Genomic DNA, 22,476 nt, shown 5'->3' with positions numbered 1-22,476 from the left:
ATGTTTTATAATTCAAATATGTAAAAAACAATAAAACCGGGTTTTTTAAATTTTTTTTCCTCTTTCAACTTGTTGCATCACTTGATAAAACAAAAAATAAAATTTCAATTTTTATTTTTAAATCAAAAAATTAAATGATGTTTTCATCTTCCATTTTTTGTTCATTTTAACTGAAAATTAAGAAAATGATTTTAGAAATAAATGCATTCAATCCATTTTGCTAATAAAAACAAAAAAAAATTATTTAAAAAAAAAAAAATAGTTTGAGGTGCACGGATAATAAAGCAAAGTTTAATATCCAGTTTGAATTATTATGTCCACTTCCAAGAGTGTGAATTCCCTAATTGCTTCTAGCCTGTTATAGTAGGAGATGGATGGGCTGTGCCAGTTAAAACAGCTCTCTTTCTCCATTGATGTTAATAATTTTGAAACTCAACACAAATCAAATCAACAGCAGATTAATATGTGAAGGTAAAGATTTCAATGAGTGGCAGTTTCAAATGCAGAGAGTGGAATATCACCAAAATTCCTAAACTTTAAATTTTGGAAAAGTTAGGCATGTAAGAGAGGTCAAGGTATGGTGAAATAATAAATAGATTAGAGTTTTGTCACTATTGTCAGTTTATGTAAAAAGTAAATTCAAAACATTTTTAAAAGAGTAAAATAAATTTACTATGAAATTGCATTTATGTGTAAAGAGATAATCAAAATTAATCATTTTATTTGGATTCACCAGAGATTCCAGAGTTCAATAAGATATACCTGAAGAAAGTTGGTTAAATCAATATTCTGAAAATGTTACTCAAGATGAGAACAGTAGTCTGAAAAATCCAAATAATATGAGTAATCATCCTTCATCTAAAAAGTTCAGAAATGTGGAACCAAAATTGATGTTTAATTAGCAGATTTTTTTTTGTGTGTAAAAAGAAAGTCTTTAATGAGAATGTTAGATATAAAATTATCAAATGCTTACCCTAAAATACTTCCAATTTCAGATGAATTAATTTTGAGAAATTTGTTTAAAACACTTGTATCCTAAATATGATTACTAAAATGTATGTCAAAAAACACCAGAAAACTGGAAATGGAAGGAAAAATGAAATCATTTAAAAGAAAACTTGTAAATTAGTCATTGTACAAAAAAAAAAAAAATAAAATAAATAAAATAAATTATAGTGGGCATTTGTTATGCATTATCTTACAAACAAAAGAAAAAAAATTTCTGATTTGAGAATAATTTTAGTTGAGTGTGTCTAACTTGGAATTTGGTCTAATTAAAAAACAAGCTCTAGAAACGAGGGTGAATTTGTTTATTTCAATCCAATCTGATTTGGGATATACTACTTTTTTTTTTTTTTTTTTTTTTTAGCTTTTTAAATAAAATGAAAATCTCCACAACCAGACATTTTAGAGGAAAATCATAAGAGCTTGATCAATTCCAGCAGACATCAAACACTGGAAATGCCTTGTGAGAAAAAGGTCATTTCAGTCGGATTTTTCTGAAACAAATTCAGAGTCATCAGTTTATAAGTCTCAATCTTTGCCTTCAATTTAAGGAAAAAATTATGCGAAAAAATGTTTGCATTATGCTTAGATGTTTTACATGTGTATTTATTTTGGATCACTTTCTTTTTTTATATAGCAAAAAAAAAAAAAAAAACAAACTGAATCTCTTAAAAGTAGAGAACCAGTCTTGACAATGATAAATAGATGGCAGAGCATAATCTGGTTGAAACAGCAACAATTAAGTTTATCAGTAGCCATGAATAATAATAATAATGTAAGATCAATTATTAGTTTGCTGACTGGCTGTAATTGTGCTGCTGTTTGTGATGTGTGGATGGGATGGTATGTGGACAGTAGCAGACATTGTCGTTGTCTGTGTTTGGTGGTGGACTAGGGGCGTAGAAGAAGAAGAAGCTTGTACTGCAGGTAAACTGCTGGCAGTGGCTGTGCCGGATGATGATGACACGGATGATGACAATGACGATAAAGATGACGTTAATGATGAGTTGCTACTGGTAGTTGGTTGTTGTGAAAGTGGCTGTTTTTGTGGGTGGGTAACTACATGAGGCGCTGTTGTTGCCGGTGGTGATGGTTGTTTCGTTTGTGGAGCCCTTTTTACTTGATGAATTGATGGGTGAAGCTGGAATTTATCATACATTTCTATTAAGTCATCTAAATGATATTGTTCAAGCACAACGAATCCCTCCAAAGTTGGGCTTATTTTACAGGCGCAATTGTGGCAGTGTACAACATGCTTCTTATCTTGTTCGGTAACAAATAGGATATCAAATACTTCCTCCTGAAAAGGAAAATAAATGTAGATATAAAATTAAGAAATAAACAACGTACACTGAAAGTTTGTTGATGAATTTGAAATTTTAGAAATTATATCTTCAATTTGAAGTTTTACGATCAAAAAGAACAAAAATACTTTAAAATCTGTCATCAATCATAAGTTCCTTAATAAAAAAAAAAAAAAAAAAAGCATCTATAATAGAATAAATTTTACTCACCTCACAGTCGTTGCAATAATGGGCAGCTTCATTTTGTGCTCGACCATGCCATTTTAATTGAACCCCAAGCTCTTCAAGAAAATCTAAGAGCATCCGAATCTGACGCAGAGATTTCATTAAAAAAGACCTGTAAAAAAATTTATTAAAATGTTAAAAGTACTCTTTAATTTAGGAAACTCTAAGAGCGATTAAAATCCAATCTTCCTTCATAATGTAAAACATGACGATTGTGAACTTGAGATCTATGTCTACAGCATAACATTCTTACTATAATAAAGTTTCCACGTTAGTTTGGAAACAAGATTTGAAATTGAAGTTCCTGGTCATAAGATTTAAATACACATGTAAATAAAATATAATGAGACAAGTTCCTTTTAAATATCTTAACATTAAGTTACACCAAATAAAAACACAAAATAACCATTATCATGTAAAAAAAAAAAAAAAAAAAAAAAAAAAAAACAATTCTTTTTAGATAGGATCTATAACTCTGAAACAAAACAGATAAAAATATTGAGAACATGTTCAAAAAGGTTGCCAAGTAGATTTCTATATTAAACTCAACGAATGTTGAATTAAAAATAGAAATTTTAAAAGGATTGTTTTTAAACAAATTTGTCTTGTGATGCAAAATGTTCTCAGAAACTACTAAATAAAAACAGCCAAGATTTCTTTTACAAATAATTATGCATTTTGCATCAATATGCCAGCAAAACTATTTAACAGGTGAAATGCTTTTAATGATACTAGATTTAAAGAATTGACTTGGCAAATTCTAATTAGCAAACCTGACTTCCAAGATTTTTCATTTGTAATAAAATAAATTTAATAATGCATTTTACTCGTTACATAATATTGACAAAAGTTTTAATGTTTCAATGGAAAATTGAATTTATACTAATGATAAATACATTAAATCTATCTAAATATTTTAATTCAGTAATTAAAAAACTATATTGCAAGATTTCTATTGAACATGAAACATTTTATTTCAAACTTGAAACTTACTTTATAACTTCAAATAACATGGGTTCTGATATATGCAAATTCCTTGCCAAATTCCATGACAAATGAACCATAGGAACAATGGACTTATAGGCTTGCAATTTATTCCATTCATACCGATCCAACGCCAATTTAAATTGAAGCGCATTTAATGGGCCAACATTCCAGGCAATATTATTGCACCAACCCTGAAATAAATTTTTAAAAATGAAAAACTTGCAGTAGAGATTTTTATCAAAATTATTTTCAAGTGTTTTTATCCTTTATTTGTAAGTAATTTTTAGCCCACTATAAAACAAAGGTTAATAAAAAAAAATACTCAATATAAGAGTTTAAGGCAAACAATCTCTTAGCTAAGCTCTATGAATTAAAATACACAAACACACATACATATAGTGAAAAAATAAAAGGTGAATTAACAAATTTATTAACTATTTTCGATTGTGTATAGAATAAGCATTTTATTCACATGCATATTTTCATCTGTTGTATGAGAGAGAGAAAAAATTTGACTCACAATGGCTTGCACCCAATGGACTGTACCAGCATTGACCCAAACCAGATCACCAGGTTTCTGAATAAAACGATATACAGGTACATTGGCTTCATACAATTCCTCAAGTACAGGCCACCAAGAACCCCACAGGTAATTCACATTATTCCTGTAAAAATAATATTGCAACAATTAAATTCTATATCAGTTAAAATTACAGATTAAAAAAAAAATTTAAGATTAAAAAAAATTGCAAATTGTAAAAGCATTAACATTTTAAAATTATTCATTTTTATTAACACATTCAAAAGCTGTTCAACGTTAGAAGCAAAACAATTTGCCAATCGAAATGAAAGATCAAATATTTATGATGCAACAACCACGGAAATAAAACAAATGTTAAATCATTGTTAGTTTTTTCAAAAAAAAGTTATTTTTAATAAATAGTTTTTTCCTTTGAAAAAAAAAAATAAATAAATAAAAAAATCTCATATTAGAATCCATTACGTTACGTTATTCAAATATCGTGAACGTATTCGTACATGATAATTTTTAGATGCATAAAGTTATATTTTTATTAAATGTCTCTGAGGAGAATAAGAAATGTGTCAAACTCACTTTTCACATAACGTGTTAATAACACCCCAATATTGATCTGGTACAGCAAACCATTCACAGTCACCTGGGCCAATGTTTATGTTCACAGAACAAAAATTGTTATTTTCCTGATGTCCTAGTAAACAACAACAAAAATTACATTTTAAATACATTTTTCAACTTTTTTTTAAAAAAGATTAGCTTTCATAGAAATAATCTACTTGAATATTTTACAGAGTTAATGCATTAATAGAATCATACCTGGTGTTCGTGAACCAGGGACTTTCATATAAAGTTGTACCGTATTCATTCCTAGGATTATATGACCAACATGGCTTAATAAATTCGCTGCTGATACAACCTGAAAGGAAAAGAAAATAAGAAATGATACTTTAATTGCAAGAGGAAAAACATGTCTTGATTCTTGGATTGTAAATGCTCTTCAGCAGAATGAAACAAAATAAACCCAGACTAACTATTGGCCGATAATCAGTATGATTACTATGCAAAATTGTCATCTTGTTTGGCATGCAGAATTCATTAGCACCACCTACACCAACAAAGTTTCTTTACACATCCAATAAGCAAGAGGTGCCTTCAATAAGTGTTCATACTTTTTTCATATCAACACTTTTATTGATAATACACACATGAAACTAATCCCCTGCGAAGTAATCTCCTCCTGCTAAAATGCACTTTGTTGTACTATTCTAACAACTTCTGGAAGGCCTCATGAAAGATGACTCTTGTCACAGCCTCTTTTATCTCCTAAACTGTCTCACATAAATAGCCTCTAAGGTTTTCCTTCAGCTGAGGAATAACCAAAAGTCACGGGGAGCAAAGTTTAGGTAGGTAGGTAGGTAGGTAAGTTTTTGTTTAACGGCACATCAACCCTATAGGTCATTTCATGCCATAAAAGGTGAAGAGAATATTCTTGTGAGACTTTGGCCAGTGGTTTGCTTTATTTTCAAATAAGTTCCAAAAGTTTAATTTTTCTCAGAAAATGTAATATTTTGTAAGATGTTTCTTTTTCAAATATTGTTTTAAGGTTTTGTTCTTTGAAATATTTTGTACGAATATTTTCATATTTTTTACATTTCATTAATATGTGTTTAATGGTTAGTGGTTGTTGGCAGATTCTGCATTGAGGGATACTTTCTGCTTTCAGAAGGTATTCATGTGTTAGTCTTGAATGACCAATTTGGATTCTGATGAATATAGTGTCTACTTTTCGTATTGGTATTATGGTTCTCTCTTGCCCAACATTTGGGTGTATTTCTTTAAGTTTGTTGTTTAGTTGTTCGTCCCATAGTTTTTGCCATTTCATTTTTATGTAGTAGTTTATTTTATTTTTCCTATCCGTGTATGGGATTTTTCTGTTTGAAGGCATCAGCTTTGTTACTTCTTTAGCTAGTTTGTCAGCTTCTGTATTTCCTCTTATGCCGACATGACTCGGTATCCATGCTAGTACTATTGTTTTATTATTCTTTATTTGGTGTTGGTAGGTTTCTATAATTTCCAGGATGTATGGGTGGCTTATTTTCCCCCCCTTTCAATGCAATTAAGCTGGACATGGAGTCACTGAAGATAAGGAATTTGTTTTCACTAGACTCCTGGACCAGTTCAAGAGCCATCTTAATAGCCTGTAACTCTGCGGTGTATATAGAGGCACCATCTGGTAATCAGATTAGCTTGTGTGCATTATGCATTTTTGCTGCTGCTCCTACTTTTCCAGTTATTTTTGAGCCATCTGTATAGATGGTTTTGTATGTGGAGTATTCATCCCTGAGTTCTAGGAATTTGTTTTGATAGGTTTGATTGCTTGTCTGTTTTTCGGCCGTTTTGATAGTCATGTCAATGTATGGTTCTGTGATTGTCCATGGTGAAGTATTATTGTGTAAGTTTGTATGTTTTTTGGTTCTTCGTATCCTTCTATAATAGCCTTTTTAAGGCAATATCTCAAAGGTTGAGCAGCTGTAGTTCTGCTGGTATAGAAATGTTCATACGTTGACATATATACTTTTTCATGAGCAGGATTTTCTGGTGAACTTTTACGTTTCAATGTATATTGGAGTGAGAGTTTTTCCCATCTCAGATGAAGGGGGAGTTAATTAGCTTCTGTGTGTAGGCTTAGAATAGGTGATGTTTGGAAGGCTCCTAAGCAGAGTCTGAGTGCTTGATTTTGTATTGGTTTCAATTTTTCTAGGTATGATTTCCTTGTTGAACTGTATATAATACAACCATAGTCCAGCTTTGGTCTTATGATTGCTCTAAACTGTGTCCATCGCTTTATTGCAGATTACAAAATAATCAATATTTCAGTAAATATAAGTTATAAAAAGCTGAAAATTACACCATCCAAGGACTGTATTAAGGTGAGATAAATCCTAAAATTTCATCAAAATTCATGTTATATTTAAAAAGTTATGTTATTTTTTTTTAATATTCAAGGAATTTTCACCGTCCATCGCTTTATTGCAGGTCTCATAAAATGCCAAAAAAAGGATGTTTAACAGCTACCGAGAAGCAGAGGATTATTGCAGGACTAGCAGAAGGACTCTCGATCATAAATTTAGCCACCGAACTAAAAAGGAATCCCCGAACTTTAGCTACATTCGTCAAGAACCCCAACATCAAGTCCAGGAAAGATAAGGGCACAAGGAGGAACCTTTCTGATCGGGATCTTCAAAAAATTCGTAGAGAGATTGTGCGCAACCCAGTGCAACAATTTTTGCGAGGGCTGGAGTCATACCAAGGTCCAGACAAGCCCGATGCAATGTACTGAATGAAATGGCAAGGAACATCAATCCTATTCCAAGGCCTCCATTGAGCCAAACCCACAAAGAAAAACGATTGGCTTGGGCACAAAAATATATGAAAATGGATTGCCAAAATGTTCTGTTTACAGATGAGGCTCGTGCTACCCTTGATGGACCGGACGGATGGGCCAAAGTTTGGAATCCAAATGGAACTCCAACACCTTATAGATTTCGTCGCCAACAGGGAGGTGAAGGCATAATGTTTTGGGCGGGAATTATTGGGGATAAGCTATGTGGACCATTCCGAGTGCCAAAAGGTGTCAAGCTCACCAGCAATGCCTACACTGCCTTTCTAAATGAGAATTTGTTACCATGGCTAGATGATCTTCCCTTGTCACGTCGTTTTAAGATTATTTTTATGCATGACAATGCCCCATCTCATGCTGCTAGGGCAACTACATCCTTCCTTGGATCTCAGGGCTTTGTTGGAGAAACCCTCATGTCCTGGCCACCGTGTTCTCCGGACCTTAACCCCATCGAACACCTATGGTCAATATTGAAACGAGGAGTTTATGAGGGAGGAGAGCAGTTTTCTTCAAAGGATGCCCTTTGGAACAAAATAGTCGACGTTGCCAGAACCATTACTCCATCTCAGATCAAACAATTGACCTCCTCGGTGGACAAAAGGTTGTTTAATGTAATTTCAAAACATGGGGGATATGTGGACAAATAATTTGTTTGTTTGACACTTGGCCCTCAGAATGTGCCTTTGTTTTTGTTAATTTTCCCCAGAAAATGTGTTCAATATAAATTTATGATGCTTTGGTATTGTTTTATTGAGCTAAAACATTATCTTAGAAGACTTGCAATAAAGCGATGGACGGTGAAAATTCCTTGAATATTAAAAAAATAACATAACTTTTTAAATATAACATGAATTTTGATGAAATTTTAGGATTTATCTCACCTTAATACAGTCCTTGGATGGTGTAATTTTCAGCTTTTTATAACTTATATTTACTGAAATATTGATTATTTTGTAATCTGCAATAAAGCGATGGGCACAGTTACAATAGGAGCATGCTTTTACTGTCTGCTCCCCAGTTTGAGTGGGATATTATTTTTGATGTTTAATGCTTTCTGGCATTTTTTTTTTAGTGCATCTATATGTGGCTTGAAATTGAGTTATTGTCCAGGATCATTCCCAGGTATTTCGTTTGCTGTGCCACTGGTATTGTGTTGTTATTTATTTTCAGTAGTGGGTCATGGTGATATCCTCTCTTTTTGCAAGTGTATACATACTGTTTTAGTTTTGGAGAGGATAAACCCATTTTCATTTGTCCATTTTTCAATTTTATCAAGGCACTCCTGCAATTTCCTTTCTATTGTTTGCATGTTAGAGGATGAGTAGCTGATTTCAAAATCGTCTACAAAGAGGGCTTTGTCAATGTCTGTAGTCACTGCTTTGCTGATGTTGTTAATTTTTAGGAGGAAGAGTGTAACTGATATTATGCTTCCCTGGGGCACTCCCAACTCCTGTCCGTATACCTCGGACATCTCTCCCCCGAGGCGTACCCTAAATGAGCGACCCCTGAGAAAGTTTTGTATGAATATTGGCATCCTTCCTCTGATTCCAAGGTTATGTATGTCCCTCATAATGCCGTATTTCCATGTAGTGTTCTATGCTTTTTCTAAATCAAAGAATACTGACACCACATGGTGGTTTCTAATAAGACCGTCTTTAATGTAAGATTCCATTTTGACCAATTGGTCCATTGTGTTCCTTTCTTTTCTGAAACCACATTGATATTTGTCAAATATTTTTTTTTTTTTTCTAATATCCATACGAGTCGATCATTTATCATTCTCTCCATGGTTTTACAGATACAGCTAGTTAGAGAGATAGGGCGTTTGTTGGATTTGTGGGATCTTTATCAGGTTTTGGGATTTGTATGATCGTGGACTCTTGCCAAGCGTTAGGAAAGTAGCCTAAGAGCCAGATATTATTTAGTATATTCAGGAAAGTATTCAATGAGGTTTCTGGTAGTTGTTTCAGAAATTGGTAGTGTATCTCGTCCGGTCCAGTAGCAGTATCTTTACTTCTATCCAGAGCGTTTTTAAGTTCAGATATTGTGAACGGTAAATTGTATTTTTCTGTATTGTTTGAGTTGAAGTTCAGCTTTCTTTCTTCAGCTTCTTTTTTGTAGTTTTGGAATGTTAAGCTGTGGTGTTTGGGAGAGGAGTTTTTATTTAGTTGTTCAGCAAGTAGATTTACCATATCCTTTTTTCCAGTGCATTTTCCACCATCCGGGTTTAAAAACCCGAATGGTGGAAAATGCATATATATATATATATATATATATATATATATATATATATATATATATGTGTGTGTGTGTGTGGGTGTTGGGTTTGCTTCCAATTTATCTTCCTCACCATGTCCCATACTTTCTTGCAAGGTGTTTTATTATTTAATTTAGATACATAATCTTCTTTTATGGTTATTTGTCGTGCTTTTGCACGAGCTTGGCAGTAGAGCTCTAAGTTTATTGAGGTTGGGTTTAATCTGAATTTTTTTAGGGCTTTTTTCCTTTTCTTAATTGCTTCTTTGCACTCTTTTGTGAACCATGGTTTGTGCTTGCTGTTTTTCTTTGAAGTTTTAGGGATTGTTTCTTCCGCTATTTTTATTAATCTTTGTGTAAATGTTGCTATTGGGTCAGGTTCCTGGAGTATTTCGTTATTTATTTGTGTTTGGCAGAGATTTCTGAATGTGGACCAGTCAGCTCTCTTTAGTTGCCATTTTGGTACTATGTCTTCTATTGTGGGTTTATTTGTTTTAATGAAAATTGGGTAGTGGTCACTACCACACTGTTCTTCATGGATATCCCAATTAAAGTCCATGTAGATAGTCAGAGAGCTGAGTGTCAGGTCTATAGCTGAGGTTGTTTCTGTAGATGGATGTAGGTAGGTGCGTTTGCCATTGTTCAGTATACACATGTTTGTGGTTTCTAGTATGGATTCTATTATATTTCCATTATGATTTGGTTGTCTGTCTCCCCAAAGGTTGCTGTGCACATTGAAATCCCCTAGGATTAATGATGGTGCAGGAAGCTGTTTGATTATTTGATTTATTTGAATTTTTTTTAATTTGTATTTTGGTGGAATGTAGATTGAGCAAATTGTGATAGTTTGCTGTAAGGTAGCTCTTACTGCTATGGCTTGTAGTTCTGTGTTTAAAATGAGTTTTTCATGGGGTATTGTTTTCTTTAACATAATGGTTGTACCGTCTATTAGTCTATGGTCTATATGTGATAGGTTGATTTTGTTATATACTTCATAGTCTCTAAGGGAGAGGTTTGAGTTTTCCTTTATTAGAGTTTCCTGTAGACATACGATATTTGGGTTGTGATCTTTAATTAATCGTTTTAATTCTTCATAGTTGGATTTCAATCCTCTACAGTCCCATTGTATGGCTGTTATATTTTGAGTTCTTTTATTTTGTTCCATTTTATTTGTCTAGGGGCGTTTTGTTTTCTACTTCCATTTCCTCCAATGTTTCTTCGTTTCCTTCTCTTGAGGTAGATTGGGATCTGGATCCTGGTCCTTCCCTAGTTCCTGCTTTATTGGGCGATGATGATGCTGCTTCGCTTGGCTCTTCATTTCTGCTGTTAGGAGTTCGGGAACTGGAGTTTGCTCGGGACCGTGTATCCGTTTTGTTTTGGGTTTTTCCTTTTGTTTGGACAGTGATTGGTGTTGTGTTTTTTTGGGGGGGCTTGCTTTGTTTCTCCCTTCTTCGACTTCCATTTCCAGGGAGTCCATAGATTTATCTGTCACTTGAGTTTTGTAAAGGGTCTTTTCCGTTTGTATTTGATCTAGATCTGGATATTGAATTTGATCTAGATCTTGGTTTTGATTTTGGTATAACTTCTGGTGTTCTGGGCTCTTCCAACTTCTTAGTTTTATTATTTTTCTCACCGACATTTTTATTGGTGTTTTCATCCTCAACTTTTCTCAGTAATTGAAATCTATTTTGAGTGTTCGTTTGTTGTGTGTTTTGTTTTTTATTTGTGGTTATTTCTTTACTTTTTGGTTGGGGTTTTGTTTTGAGTTTATAGTTGTGTTTTGGTTTATTGTTGAGGTATTGTTTATTGTATTACATTACATGGTCATTATTTTTTTTTAAATTCTTCAAATAAACTTTTTGTTTAATTTAAGAGCTTTGTGATAATGTCAATATTGATATTGTTGGAGTTTGATGCTATTGAATGTTGGTTTGAGTTATTGAAGTACTGTATATTTTTTTTTTTTTGTTATATCTGCGTAGTTGGAGCTTTCTAGGATTTTCCTAGCTTTGTTAAATTAAATGTTATTTGTGTACTTTGTTTTGAGTATTGCTCTTTCTTTTTTCCAGATTGGCAGGTTTGGCATCTTAGGAGGTTTGGGATGTATGGCTCAGTGTTGACTGTTAGGTAACCAATTTTGATTTTTGGTGGGATTATTGGTGTGTTGAATGTCAGAATGTATGTGTCGGTGAGTATAGTTTCAGAATTTTTCCTTATTTGGATTCTTTGTACGTCTGTGACGTTTTGGGGTCTCAGGTTGTCTTTTATTTCATCTATGGTACATAATGCAAGTTCAGTGATCTTGATGACACCTTTACTTGAATTTAGTGTCTTGAGGATAAACTGTAATGGTTTTGTTGTCAAAAGTTTTCCATTTTAGCAGTTCCTCAGCTTGCTTTTTATTCTTTATTTGTGTTAATATTGTGCCATTATTTAGTTTTTTAACCGATATAGGCTTAATACTTTGTGAGAGTATTTTTTCGATTTTAAATGGAGAAGTTTTGGTTCTGGGTTGTTCACTGGTTGACTCCAATACTAGAAATGTTGGGAAATTCTCATTTGTTGATATTAGTTCGTTTTCAGAGTCTGAGTTTGAAGAATCTGATACTAAATCTCGTATTCTTTTTTTTTTCTTTAGGCTTGTTTGTATTCATAGATGGATTTTTTTTTTCTTCATTTTCCCTGCTCCCCACCGCCTCGGAGTCCTATTTGGGTGTGTTGGGGGGGGGGGGGCTTTTGCCCCCAACCCAACAGGGATACAGGAAAAGTATACACTCCTTGCTGGTGGATCTAAGCATCTGTGGTTCTTCAATTTTTTTGAAGGCCTCGTTTTTAGGAAAAAATTCAGATTTACAGTCATGTTTTCTCCATTATCCAGCACGTTGTTTGACCCTACAGTCACTTGCTAAATCAGTTTGTATAATGTGGGAAGTGTGGGCGTATTTTCTTGTTGCGTTTGTCTGATTTAGGGTTCGACGTAACCAGCCGATTGATCGGAGCGGGTCCCTCCGACTGCCCGTCTAGCCAAGGTAAGGACCAAAGTGGCGTGTTGGGAAGGAGGGGAACTCATATCTATCCTCTACAACCCTCAACCACCAGGATTCCGTTCCAAGGTGTCACGGGTTGCCACCCATAGCAAACAGGTGGCCCCATTGAGGGACTTTTACTCTCTGCAAGGGGGCAGACGGTGTATTCTGATGCCCCACTGACAGGGCGCAAAGTCTAGGAGAGTGAGAAACTGTCTTGATGACCATCTTGGTCAAATAGTCTGTGACAAGGATGGACGACCCTCGAGACAAACTTTGCGCAAATCTTCCGCATCTTCAGTTCTTTGTGAATAACTGTGTGGCTCATTCCATGGAAAGTGGTTCAAAATCAGAATTTGAAATCCAATATTTTCTAGCATTATGTTTTTTTCTGAAAGACAACACCCTAAACTACAAAAAAAAAATAAAAATTTCAATTCTGATCTATTCTGTGTTGTCTGCGCTAAGGTTATAAACATTGGCTATTTATTGAAGTCAGAAAATGGAAGAATTGCCTATTTTTCAGGCATTCATTTTTACTAATAAATAATAGAATTATGTTTAATTATATTTTTCATGATTGAGGCATATATAGATTTCAAAATAATTGAAGCCCCGAGTTTCTGTTAATGATTTTTACATTAAATTTTCATAAAGTTAGCCCTGTAGCCATATAAACACACGATGCTTAATGGACATTTTTTCTTCCTATTCTTCAATAAAATCCCTGAGGAAAAAATCATTTCTAGTTAAAAGCTAGTATATTACTGCAAAAAATAAATCTAGCTATATTTTTCTTCTTGAAAGAACACTTTTGGTAACTCGTGTAACGACAGGTGTTACATGCCAAAATATCACTTCAAAATCTTCACTAATCAATGTATTTAAACATAATAAATAACATACTCATACAATGCTATAAAATAGATTTATTGAAAAAATTTTTAGGTTGAAAATGATAAAGCACATTTTGATTTCTTCCAATATCTACCATTCCTACTGGAACTGGTGGACTCAGTTTTCCAATCACATTCTCAGGTTGGTATGCAATTATAACAGCTTTTTTTTGGTCAGTACCATTGGCCTTTTCTTGAATACTTCATTACTGATACTTCTATATCAGTATATATAATTGATAAAACTTCATTAGGAAATTTTTTCCCATTTTAAGAAACTAAGCCCCAATCACCTACACTGAGTTTCCCCCTTCTATCCACAACCTTATCTTAAAATTCAATAGCAAAATGTGACACCATCATGTAAATTCATAACAAAATGTTTGTTTAACAAAGTGGTTTACAGCAATGAATTAGACATTTTCTTTTTATAATCACACACTTGTAATGTTTTCTAAATAATTAAAAATAAAAATTATAAAATTAAACGGTAATTCATTGCTGTAAACCCACTTTGTAAACATGAATTTACATGATGGTAGTGCATGTTGCTGTCGCGAGCGACACTAAAAAAAAAAATTTAAAAAAAAAAAAAAATCATGCTTACTATTATGATACATGCGTGAAAAGTACTTGACCAATTTATTTCAAATTTTATTTGCTGATAATTTCAAACAGCAAACAAAAGCATTTGGCAACCAGTAGTTTTCAGCTTTGTTGATATGAAATGTTTTCATTTTAAATAGGTTCTTGTCTAAATGTTAAAAAAAAAAAAAAAATTATCAAAGAAAAGATAAATAATTAAAATATTTAATTTTTCTTTTCATCACAAGTTTAAAATATTCAAATGTTGAATAAATAATTTTCTTTATCAACTGTATGGAAAACTAAGCCGACTTGTCGATTTTTTTTACACGAAGTCACCAACGTGGGTTATTGCTGCTTGCTGCTGCTTGAAAAATGAATGCTGTCCAAAAAATTTCTTCTACAACATTCTTATATATATGTGTAAAAAAAAAAAAACCCCCTAAAAAACTACTTTTTATATTTTTATTATACACACTTGTGTAGGTTTGAAATCTTTTCAATGAAAATTGTTTATGCTTTGAAGTCTGAACTTTAAGGGATTGTGCGGTCCAAACCAAATGACTAATTCGTTTAGGACAAAAACTAAGATTAGAAAATACTTTATTCTGATTGGTTGCCAAATTTGAGTATTTTCTTACTTCACGGAGCTTTGGAAACTGAGATTTTGCATGTGTAACGCGTGTGACAAAAAATATTTTAATTCTCAAGGGTTCAATGAATATAAAATTTACTAAAAAGACTATTTTAATAATTAGAAAACTCCATTAAAACTTATTTATCCCACACCTCTCACCATCCCTCACAGACTCCCTGCCTTCCTTGAATCTCTTATGCCACTCAAAAAATGGATGTTTGATTCATGCAAGATGGTCCAAAAGCAATCTCAAGAATTCCATGTTTCTGTGGCATTTTTTTTCAAGTTTAAAACAATTTTATTGCATATTATTCTTCGAAAGTATCCTTACGTCCAGATTACATTTTTGAAATTCACCAGTTAGGCTTTAGTATGGTGTATTCCAATTCCTGCCATAGCAGTTCATTTGAACCTGAAGTCATAAAAATTGGTCAGTACATCTCATAAAATGTATAGCCATAATATACTGAATTTTCAAAAATCTACAACAATTTTAAATGCCAGTACAAAAAAGTCTGGAAACTTATTGAAGGCACCCCGTAACTCTTATTAGTACTAATTACCAGAGTTATAAAGATGTACTAAGTTTTAGGCCTTTTTTGTATAGATCTGTTTATTTTCTATATCATCCTGCCACAACTCATCCACAAAACTTGATACTTTCTATAACTCAAGTTTTGTTCTAATTATAAAATGATATAAAAAGATTAAAAATGATTGACATGAAAATACAGGTTTTCTTAAAATATTTTTAACAAATACTTCATCAAGCCAAAACAGTTAATTAGTTTAAATCAGGAGTTGTCAATCTAGCATACCAGATAATATAAAAAACAGGGTACTGACTACATGTTACTCTTTTATGTTCATTTTCTCCTGCAATTTACAAACTTCTTGTTTTCATATTAATGTTTTTCTTTTTGTGTATGTTAAATTTGTTTTAGAAAGCTTGGAAGAAACATGTTCTAGAATAAAACTATTTTTCGATATGAAGCTGAATATTTTTATAATTACAAAATAGGGAATACTCACCCTTGTAAATACTGGTAACTTGGTTAGCTCGTGCAATTGTTGTCGCCATTTCTTCTCATCAGAAAGGTCTACATTAGTACCAAATTTAATAGTTTTCATTTTCCTTTCAAGAAAAAAATACATGGACATTTGAAAATCATCGTTGATAACACCAAACAGTTTTGTTTTTCTTAGTGGCATCATATTGCAAGGGATAAATAAGATGAAAAAAAAAACAAAAAAAACAGGTCTATCCTGATGAAGACAAAAGTACGCTGAAAAGTATGTTTATTTTTATTTATTTTTTTTTTAAATCTGCGTTGGATTGGCTTATTAAACTTACATTTTGAATTTGCATTTAACAACACTTTTATCACGGAGAAAACATGCTTATACAATTGAAGAATTTGTTAAAGTCTTTCTTAAGCATATTCATTATATTTTAAATATTAGCCTATTTCAAAAATGTTTATTATGCAGAAGCAATAAATATAGATATCAGTTAAATTTGCTAAGCTGAAGATAAGAGTAGTTATTTTGTGAGGAGGGGAAAGAAGACAAAAAAGGTAAAAAGGGAGGGCAAAGGGGAGAAATAGAAAGGGAGGAGCGAAAGAGAAAAAATGGGAAGTGAAAGAAGTGGGAGGAAGGTGGGAAGATAAAAATATAAATAAAGACAAAAAAATATGAAATCAAAAAATATTAATAGGTTTTCCTTTAAAAATCAACATTTTAACTTTTCTTTCATATAAAAAATAAAAACAGAATACAGAAGATTAAAGGAGAAAATAGAAAAGTCTTACGGTTTTGAAGAAGAAGAAGAATTTGAATCGCTATCAGTTTCTCTGTAATTGCCTCGAGCTTTTTCTTGTTCTTCCTGCAAAAACAAACAAAAATATATGTATATAATATATATATATATATATATATAGCAACCAGTGAGGATAAAGAGAAAAAAGTATTTAACATAATTTTAAAGCAAATTGCATTTTTAATTTTTATAATTAAAAATTTATATCTCAACTATCTAATATCTGTGTCATTTTATATTATTAAAACAAGCAAATATTGTTTTTTGTTAAAAAAATACATACAAAAAATTTTTTAAAGTTAATTATTTACTAGAAAGGATAAAGATACTAAAAAAAAAGCGGGCGACTTTGAATTTAGATAAAAATATTTGTTTTAGTTGATATAAAGTTTTCTTTAACTGATCACAGATCAGTCTAATCCAATATTTCCCAACCTCTTTAGGCAAAGCCTCCTTCCCACTCCCCGATACCCATTACTGCCCCCTTCCTACATGCACCCTTACAGAATAATGGTAGTAATAGTCTAATCTTGCGTTTTCCAACCTTTTTAGGCAGAGCCCCTGCTATGTTTTTTTACACATCCGAACGTAACGACTTTTATTCTATAAATAGATAGGCACTAGTCTAAGTTATCCAGAAATAGAAATCTTCTTACGCTCTAGAAACACACGACGATATGCCAGCTACCAGTTGGCAAAAAGACGATGGACGGAACACTATGGCAAAAACGTTAAGTTTTTTAAAACTTATCCTAAATGTTTTTATGTTACCTTGTTTTTAAACTTGTTTTTCTTATTTTATTTATGTATTTGTCTGTATTCTCCTGTCTTATTCGTCACCCCCCCCCCCATGCTACAAAGTAAACGATAAAAACAAACAAAATGCTGGAAACTAACGATAAAAAAACAAAATGCCGGAAATTATTCTCTATTAGAGTAGATAAACTTAGGACTTTATTTAAGTAGTATACTTAATATATACTATTACTGCAAGCTTGCCTGTACTGAAAATGCTTGCTTCCTTGCTAGCCAATCAAACCATCTAATATAGTTAGCCTTATTTTCAAGTACATTTGAAATATAATACAGTGCCATTAGCAAAGAAAAAGTTACCTATGAAAACGAACCTCCTAAAGTAAAACCTTGAATAATTATCTAAACTCAAATGTAAATTAATATTAAGCCGACTTTACAAATTGATAATAGTTAATTATTGGATTTTAATTATAAGGTGAAATGCTAATGATTCAAACTCGATAGATAACGACAAACTTCCACCCATTAATATGGGAGGGGAGATTATCATCAAGTGTCCTGAATTGTTAACTTAGCATGGGACTTACTACTTAGATAAAAATAAGTCACTTGTACCCATTCCCCCCCCCTTTTTTTTTTTTTAAATGGAGAGTAGATAATACAGTGGATGTGTTATCGGCAGCTCCAGTAACTCTCGCTTCTCCTTTTTTGTCCCTCAGTCCTCATTCAATGAGTGATTTTTCTGACATAGGGTGAAGAAAAAGCTGCTTAAAGGTCGGTAGTACTTGGTGACCAGTAGTCTGAGATGTCGGAAATTTTTCTGTCTCTGTCTGTCCTTGTGGCCATGTCACTAGTAAGGGTGCTGGAGGTAAATGTTTTGTCTGGGCTGACGTTATCCGCCTGATAGTCAGGGACCTGAACCTTGGATTAACCACTAAGGAGGCTGTCCTATCAGCAGGCGCAAAGTACTGGGACTGCTGCATTGCCATTTGGTGAGTGGATCTGGACCATGCAGTAGTCTCTGGTGGGGCCTCTCGATGCCATACTAGTGGGTAATTGTTACGGCTTTACCTTTTCGTGTGCTACAAAAAAAAAAAAAAAAAAATTTCTTGTCTTTTTCTCTCTTACTTTCCCTCTCTGTACTGCTCTAACCAAGTATGCTGACCTATTCCACAAATCCCAAAACCTCAACATGAAATATCTCCAGAATAAAAACTCGATTAAACCTAGAACCCCATCTTCCAACATAGACCCCTACTACCAGGTCTCCTTCTCCAACATCAGGGGTCTACGTTCTAACCTTTCAGAGGTTGAAACCCAATTACAGGAGACGAAACCGAACATATTTCTAAGTGAAACTGGAATAGGGCCGACCACTTCACTAAATGAGTTCATAATTAAAGGATACTCTAATTTAACAGCTAAATCTGACCCCCAAGATCGCCAGAGGCATGGAATATGTGCCTACATTAAGGATGGCTTCCCATGTGGCAGGGATATCTCTAGAGAAGATCCTAATTTACTCTATATGTGCTTCAGGGTTGTACTTGCTAACACCACTGCATTTATATTTGCTCTCTATCGGCCCCACAACAGCGGAGTTACTATCTTTAAGAGCATATCTGAGAAAATAGACCACATACTGTCTGCACATCCCTCGGCTAACATCCACATCTGTGGTGACTTCAACATCCATAACGTGGAATGGCTGATCCATTCAAATAAGACAGATGATGAGGGGAGGTTTTGTCATGATTTTGCCATTGCTTATGACCTCACTCAGATTGTTCGCGAACCCACCCGTGTGCCCGATACACCCGGTCAATATGCAAGCCTCCTAGACCTATTTCTCTCAACTTCCCCTGAGCTATGTTCATGTTCTGTTCATTCTCCTCTAGGATCCTCTGACTCTGTTTTGTTTTTTTGTTTTTTTTAATAAAACCTTGGTCCTTGCTCCTTTAATTGAAAAAAAAAATTAGGGCTTGAATTACATTTTTCGAGGAGTTATAAGCTTGGAAAGATGGGGTGGAATTATTCACTATTTTCACGAAATTTCTGACACTGCTACCTCTGCACTCCATGTTTAAAAAGGAAGTGTCCTCTATAGTATCAGATCTGACCGAATGGTTAATTGTAGGCATAGACCAATTCATACCATCTAAAAAATTCCAACAAAAACCTAACAGCCAGCCATGGTTCTCTCCAGAATGTGCTGCTACTATCGCGCACAGAAATCACTTTTTCCATAGCTACCAAAGTAATAGATGCATTGAGACTAAAGCTGCTTTCAGGAACGCCAGCAACCACTGTAAAAGAGTAATAAAAAAATACAAGAAAACTATATGTCCAGTCTGTTAAATCCAAGGTAGCTGATCAGCGGCTTGGTTCCAACCAGTTTTGGCAAATAACAAATAGGATTCTGAACAGAAGTGTGCGTTCTATCCCAACCATTATCAATGGACCAGAGGTCATCCCGTCAGCATCAGACAAGGCCAAACTATTTGCAAAGAACTTTGCAGTTAATTCTACTCTATGCGACAAAGGCCAATAACTCCCCATATTTCCTCCTATAACACAGAACAAGCTAGGTAACATACAAATATCCATGCATGAGTTCGCCAAGCTAATCAAGAACCTAGATTCCAGTAAAGCAACTGGCCCTGATAGCATCCCAATTATAGTGTTAAAAAAGCTTCAACCAGAACTTGCTCTCATACTTACGAAACTGTTTAAGCGTTGCCTTAAGGAGAAATGCTTTCCAACTCCCTGGAAGACCTCATCATTTTGCCCTGTATTTAAGAATTCAGGTGATAAGTCATCTCCCTCTCAGTACAGACCAATAGGTCTCCTGTGTGTTATGAGTAAGTTGCTGGAATCCATATTAAATAGAGAAATAGTCAACCACCTCAGCAGGAATAACCTTCTTAGTGACACACAATATGGTTTCCGCTCTGCAAGATCTACCGCAGATGTGCTGACAGTTATATCCCACAGGATTAGTGAATCTCTTAACAAAGGCTTCCTTTTTAGGGCAATTGCTCTTGACATATCAAAGGCCTTCGACAAGGTATGGCATAAGGGTCTACTTCACAAGATTTCCAGCTACGGTATAACTAGAAATGTTTTCTCAATCATTAAATCATTTCTCTCCGATAGGCTCATAAGAGTAGTGGTAGATGGACAAAAATCGGAGGCCTGCAATATAAATGCTGGAGTCCCTCAGGGGTCAATCCTGGGCCCAACTCTCTTCCTGATCTACATCAATGACCTCCCTAAACACATACTTAAATCATTCGTTGACATCTATGCTGATGACACGACCATCTACGGCAACACATCAAAGGCTGTAAATGACAAAGTTCTCTCTGATTCTCTCTCCTCTGATCTTGAGCGCGTGGTTCAGTGGGGGAAGATGTGGCTGGTTACCTTTAATGCATCCAAAACCAAACTCCTATCCTTACATCATCAATGCTCTGATCCCCAGCTGGCATCAATTGTGATGGATAGCTCTCGGCTGGGTGAGGCCCCGTGTTTTGACAAGCTTCTGGGTTTGACCTTTACTCCTGATCTGAAATGGAACACGTACATCAAGTCTGTTGCCAAGGTCGCTGGAAAGATGGTAGGATCCTTCTACCGCTCCAGAAGATATCTCACTACTGATGCAATTCTCTATCTATATAAAAGTCAAGTACGTCCAAGGATGGAATACTGTTGCCATATCTGGGCAGGAGCTGCTAAAAACAGTCTATCCTGCCTTGACATAGTACAAAATAGACTTCGTGACTTAGTGGGGGATGACCTTTTCTCTACCCTGCAACCTCTCTCCCACAGAAGAGACGTTGCAAGCCTATCCTTGCTTTATCGTTATTTCCATGGCAGGTGCTCGTCTGAACTCCAATCTCTGGTTCCCCCTCGCCAATCTTTCACGAAAAACACCCGTCTAGCTGAATCCACTGTGAAAAATTTCCCTCACTCTATATCTGTGCCTAAATCAAAACTCGGATTCCATGAACAAAGCTTCTTTCTTAGAACTGCACGCCTGTGGAACTCTGATCCGTCTGCCTGCTTCCCACCGGACTACAACTTGGATGTCTTCAAGTCCAACGTTAACAAATTCCTAATGAACTGCCCCCTTAAGTAAACCCTTCATCAAATCTCCACACTAACATAATGTACTTGCAATAACCCTTATCCCTGAGTAGCTTCCGGGCCTTGATAAGTGGTGATCACCGTGTAAAAAAAAAAAAAAAAAAAAAAGGTCCCCAAACACTCGGATACCTACTACTGCCCCCTCCCTACGTGCATCCTTAACACAACAATAATGATGGTAGTAGTAGTAATACATAATTAAAGTGAAAATAATTGCATATATTCAACAAAATTCTACACGGTCAATCGAATGGGAACAGTAACAACCATAAATAAAGTGAGTCAATAAATGTATCATACCAATGCTAATACAATAATCAATAAAATAAAAATCAGAATAACTCACCGATCAATGTGCAGATTGTTGTTGATGATCAGTAACAAGTTCAGAAACTAGTAATGTTACTAAAAGCTATATGAAGTATTTGGCCACCGCCCACCTGAAATATCATAACACCCCCACCTAATGGATGGTACGGATCCCATAGGGAAACTGTAGACAGTAATTGGTATGAAATTCTATGTAAACAAATTGGGATTTCAAAAAAAAAACTAATTACCTTCAGTGATTCCTGGAATGATGAAGCTTGGTACTGGGCATATTTAGCAACACAAGTATGACCACGACTGCTTTCGCAATACCATAAATTATTACCATATTGATCTTTATTTTCATCAGGTGGTTGTTGGCGCTGTAACAAAAAAGTTATTTTTAACTGGGTTTTCTTTTCTTGTAGGGATCAACTCATCACTAGTTTTTTTCCCATTCATGCATTTTGGTCACTGTGTCATAAAACATCATTTATTAATATCTACGATTTATTGATACAGAAAAGATTTATTTAGCGTAAAAAAAAAAAAAAAAAGTTATTGGCTCATAAACATGTCGATGC

The 22,476-nt window shown here is 34.0% G+C and overlaps 1 protein-coding gene across 9 annotated transcripts in view; it reads right to left on the bottom strand.

The window, feature by feature from the left end:
• Positions 1-1,296: 1,296 nt before the first annotated feature.
• Positions 1,297-22,476, bottom strand: part of LOC145291375 (histone demethylase UTY-like) — a 280,609-nt gene continuing 259,429 nt past the window's right edge. For all 9 annotated transcript variants that reach the window (XM_080137155.1, XM_080137156.1, XM_080137153.1 and 6 more), the window contains 9 exons: positions 22,144-22,275; positions 16,671-16,744; positions 15,892-15,994; positions 4,876-4,975; positions 4,636-4,750; positions 4,042-4,186; positions 3,528-3,712; positions 2,520-2,646; positions 1,297-2,305 (listed from right to left, as the gene is read on the bottom strand). In XM_080137155.1, the coding sequence (XP_079993281.1) occupies positions 1,787-2,305; positions 2,520-2,646; positions 3,528-3,712; positions 4,042-4,186; positions 4,636-4,750; positions 4,876-4,975; positions 15,892-15,994; positions 16,671-16,744; positions 22,144-22,275 (1,500 nt within the window). In that variant the 3' untranslated portion in view covers positions 1,297-1,786. The remainder of the gene's footprint in view (positions 2,306-2,519; positions 2,647-3,527; positions 3,713-4,041; positions 4,187-4,635; positions 4,751-4,875; positions 4,976-15,891; positions 15,995-16,670; positions 16,745-22,143; positions 22,276-22,476) is intronic.

The sequence above is a fragment of the Euprymna scolopes genome, chromosome 12 (genome assembly GCF_053919585.1).
Source record: "Euprymna scolopes isolate OS-2025 chromosome 12, ASM5391958v1, whole genome shotgun sequence".
NCBI classification, from domain to species: Eukaryota; Metazoa; Mollusca; class Cephalopoda; order Sepiida; family Sepiolidae; genus Euprymna; species Euprymna scolopes.
Note: the sequence above shows the minus strand (reverse complement) of the source record. Positions and strands in the feature narration are given on the sequence as shown.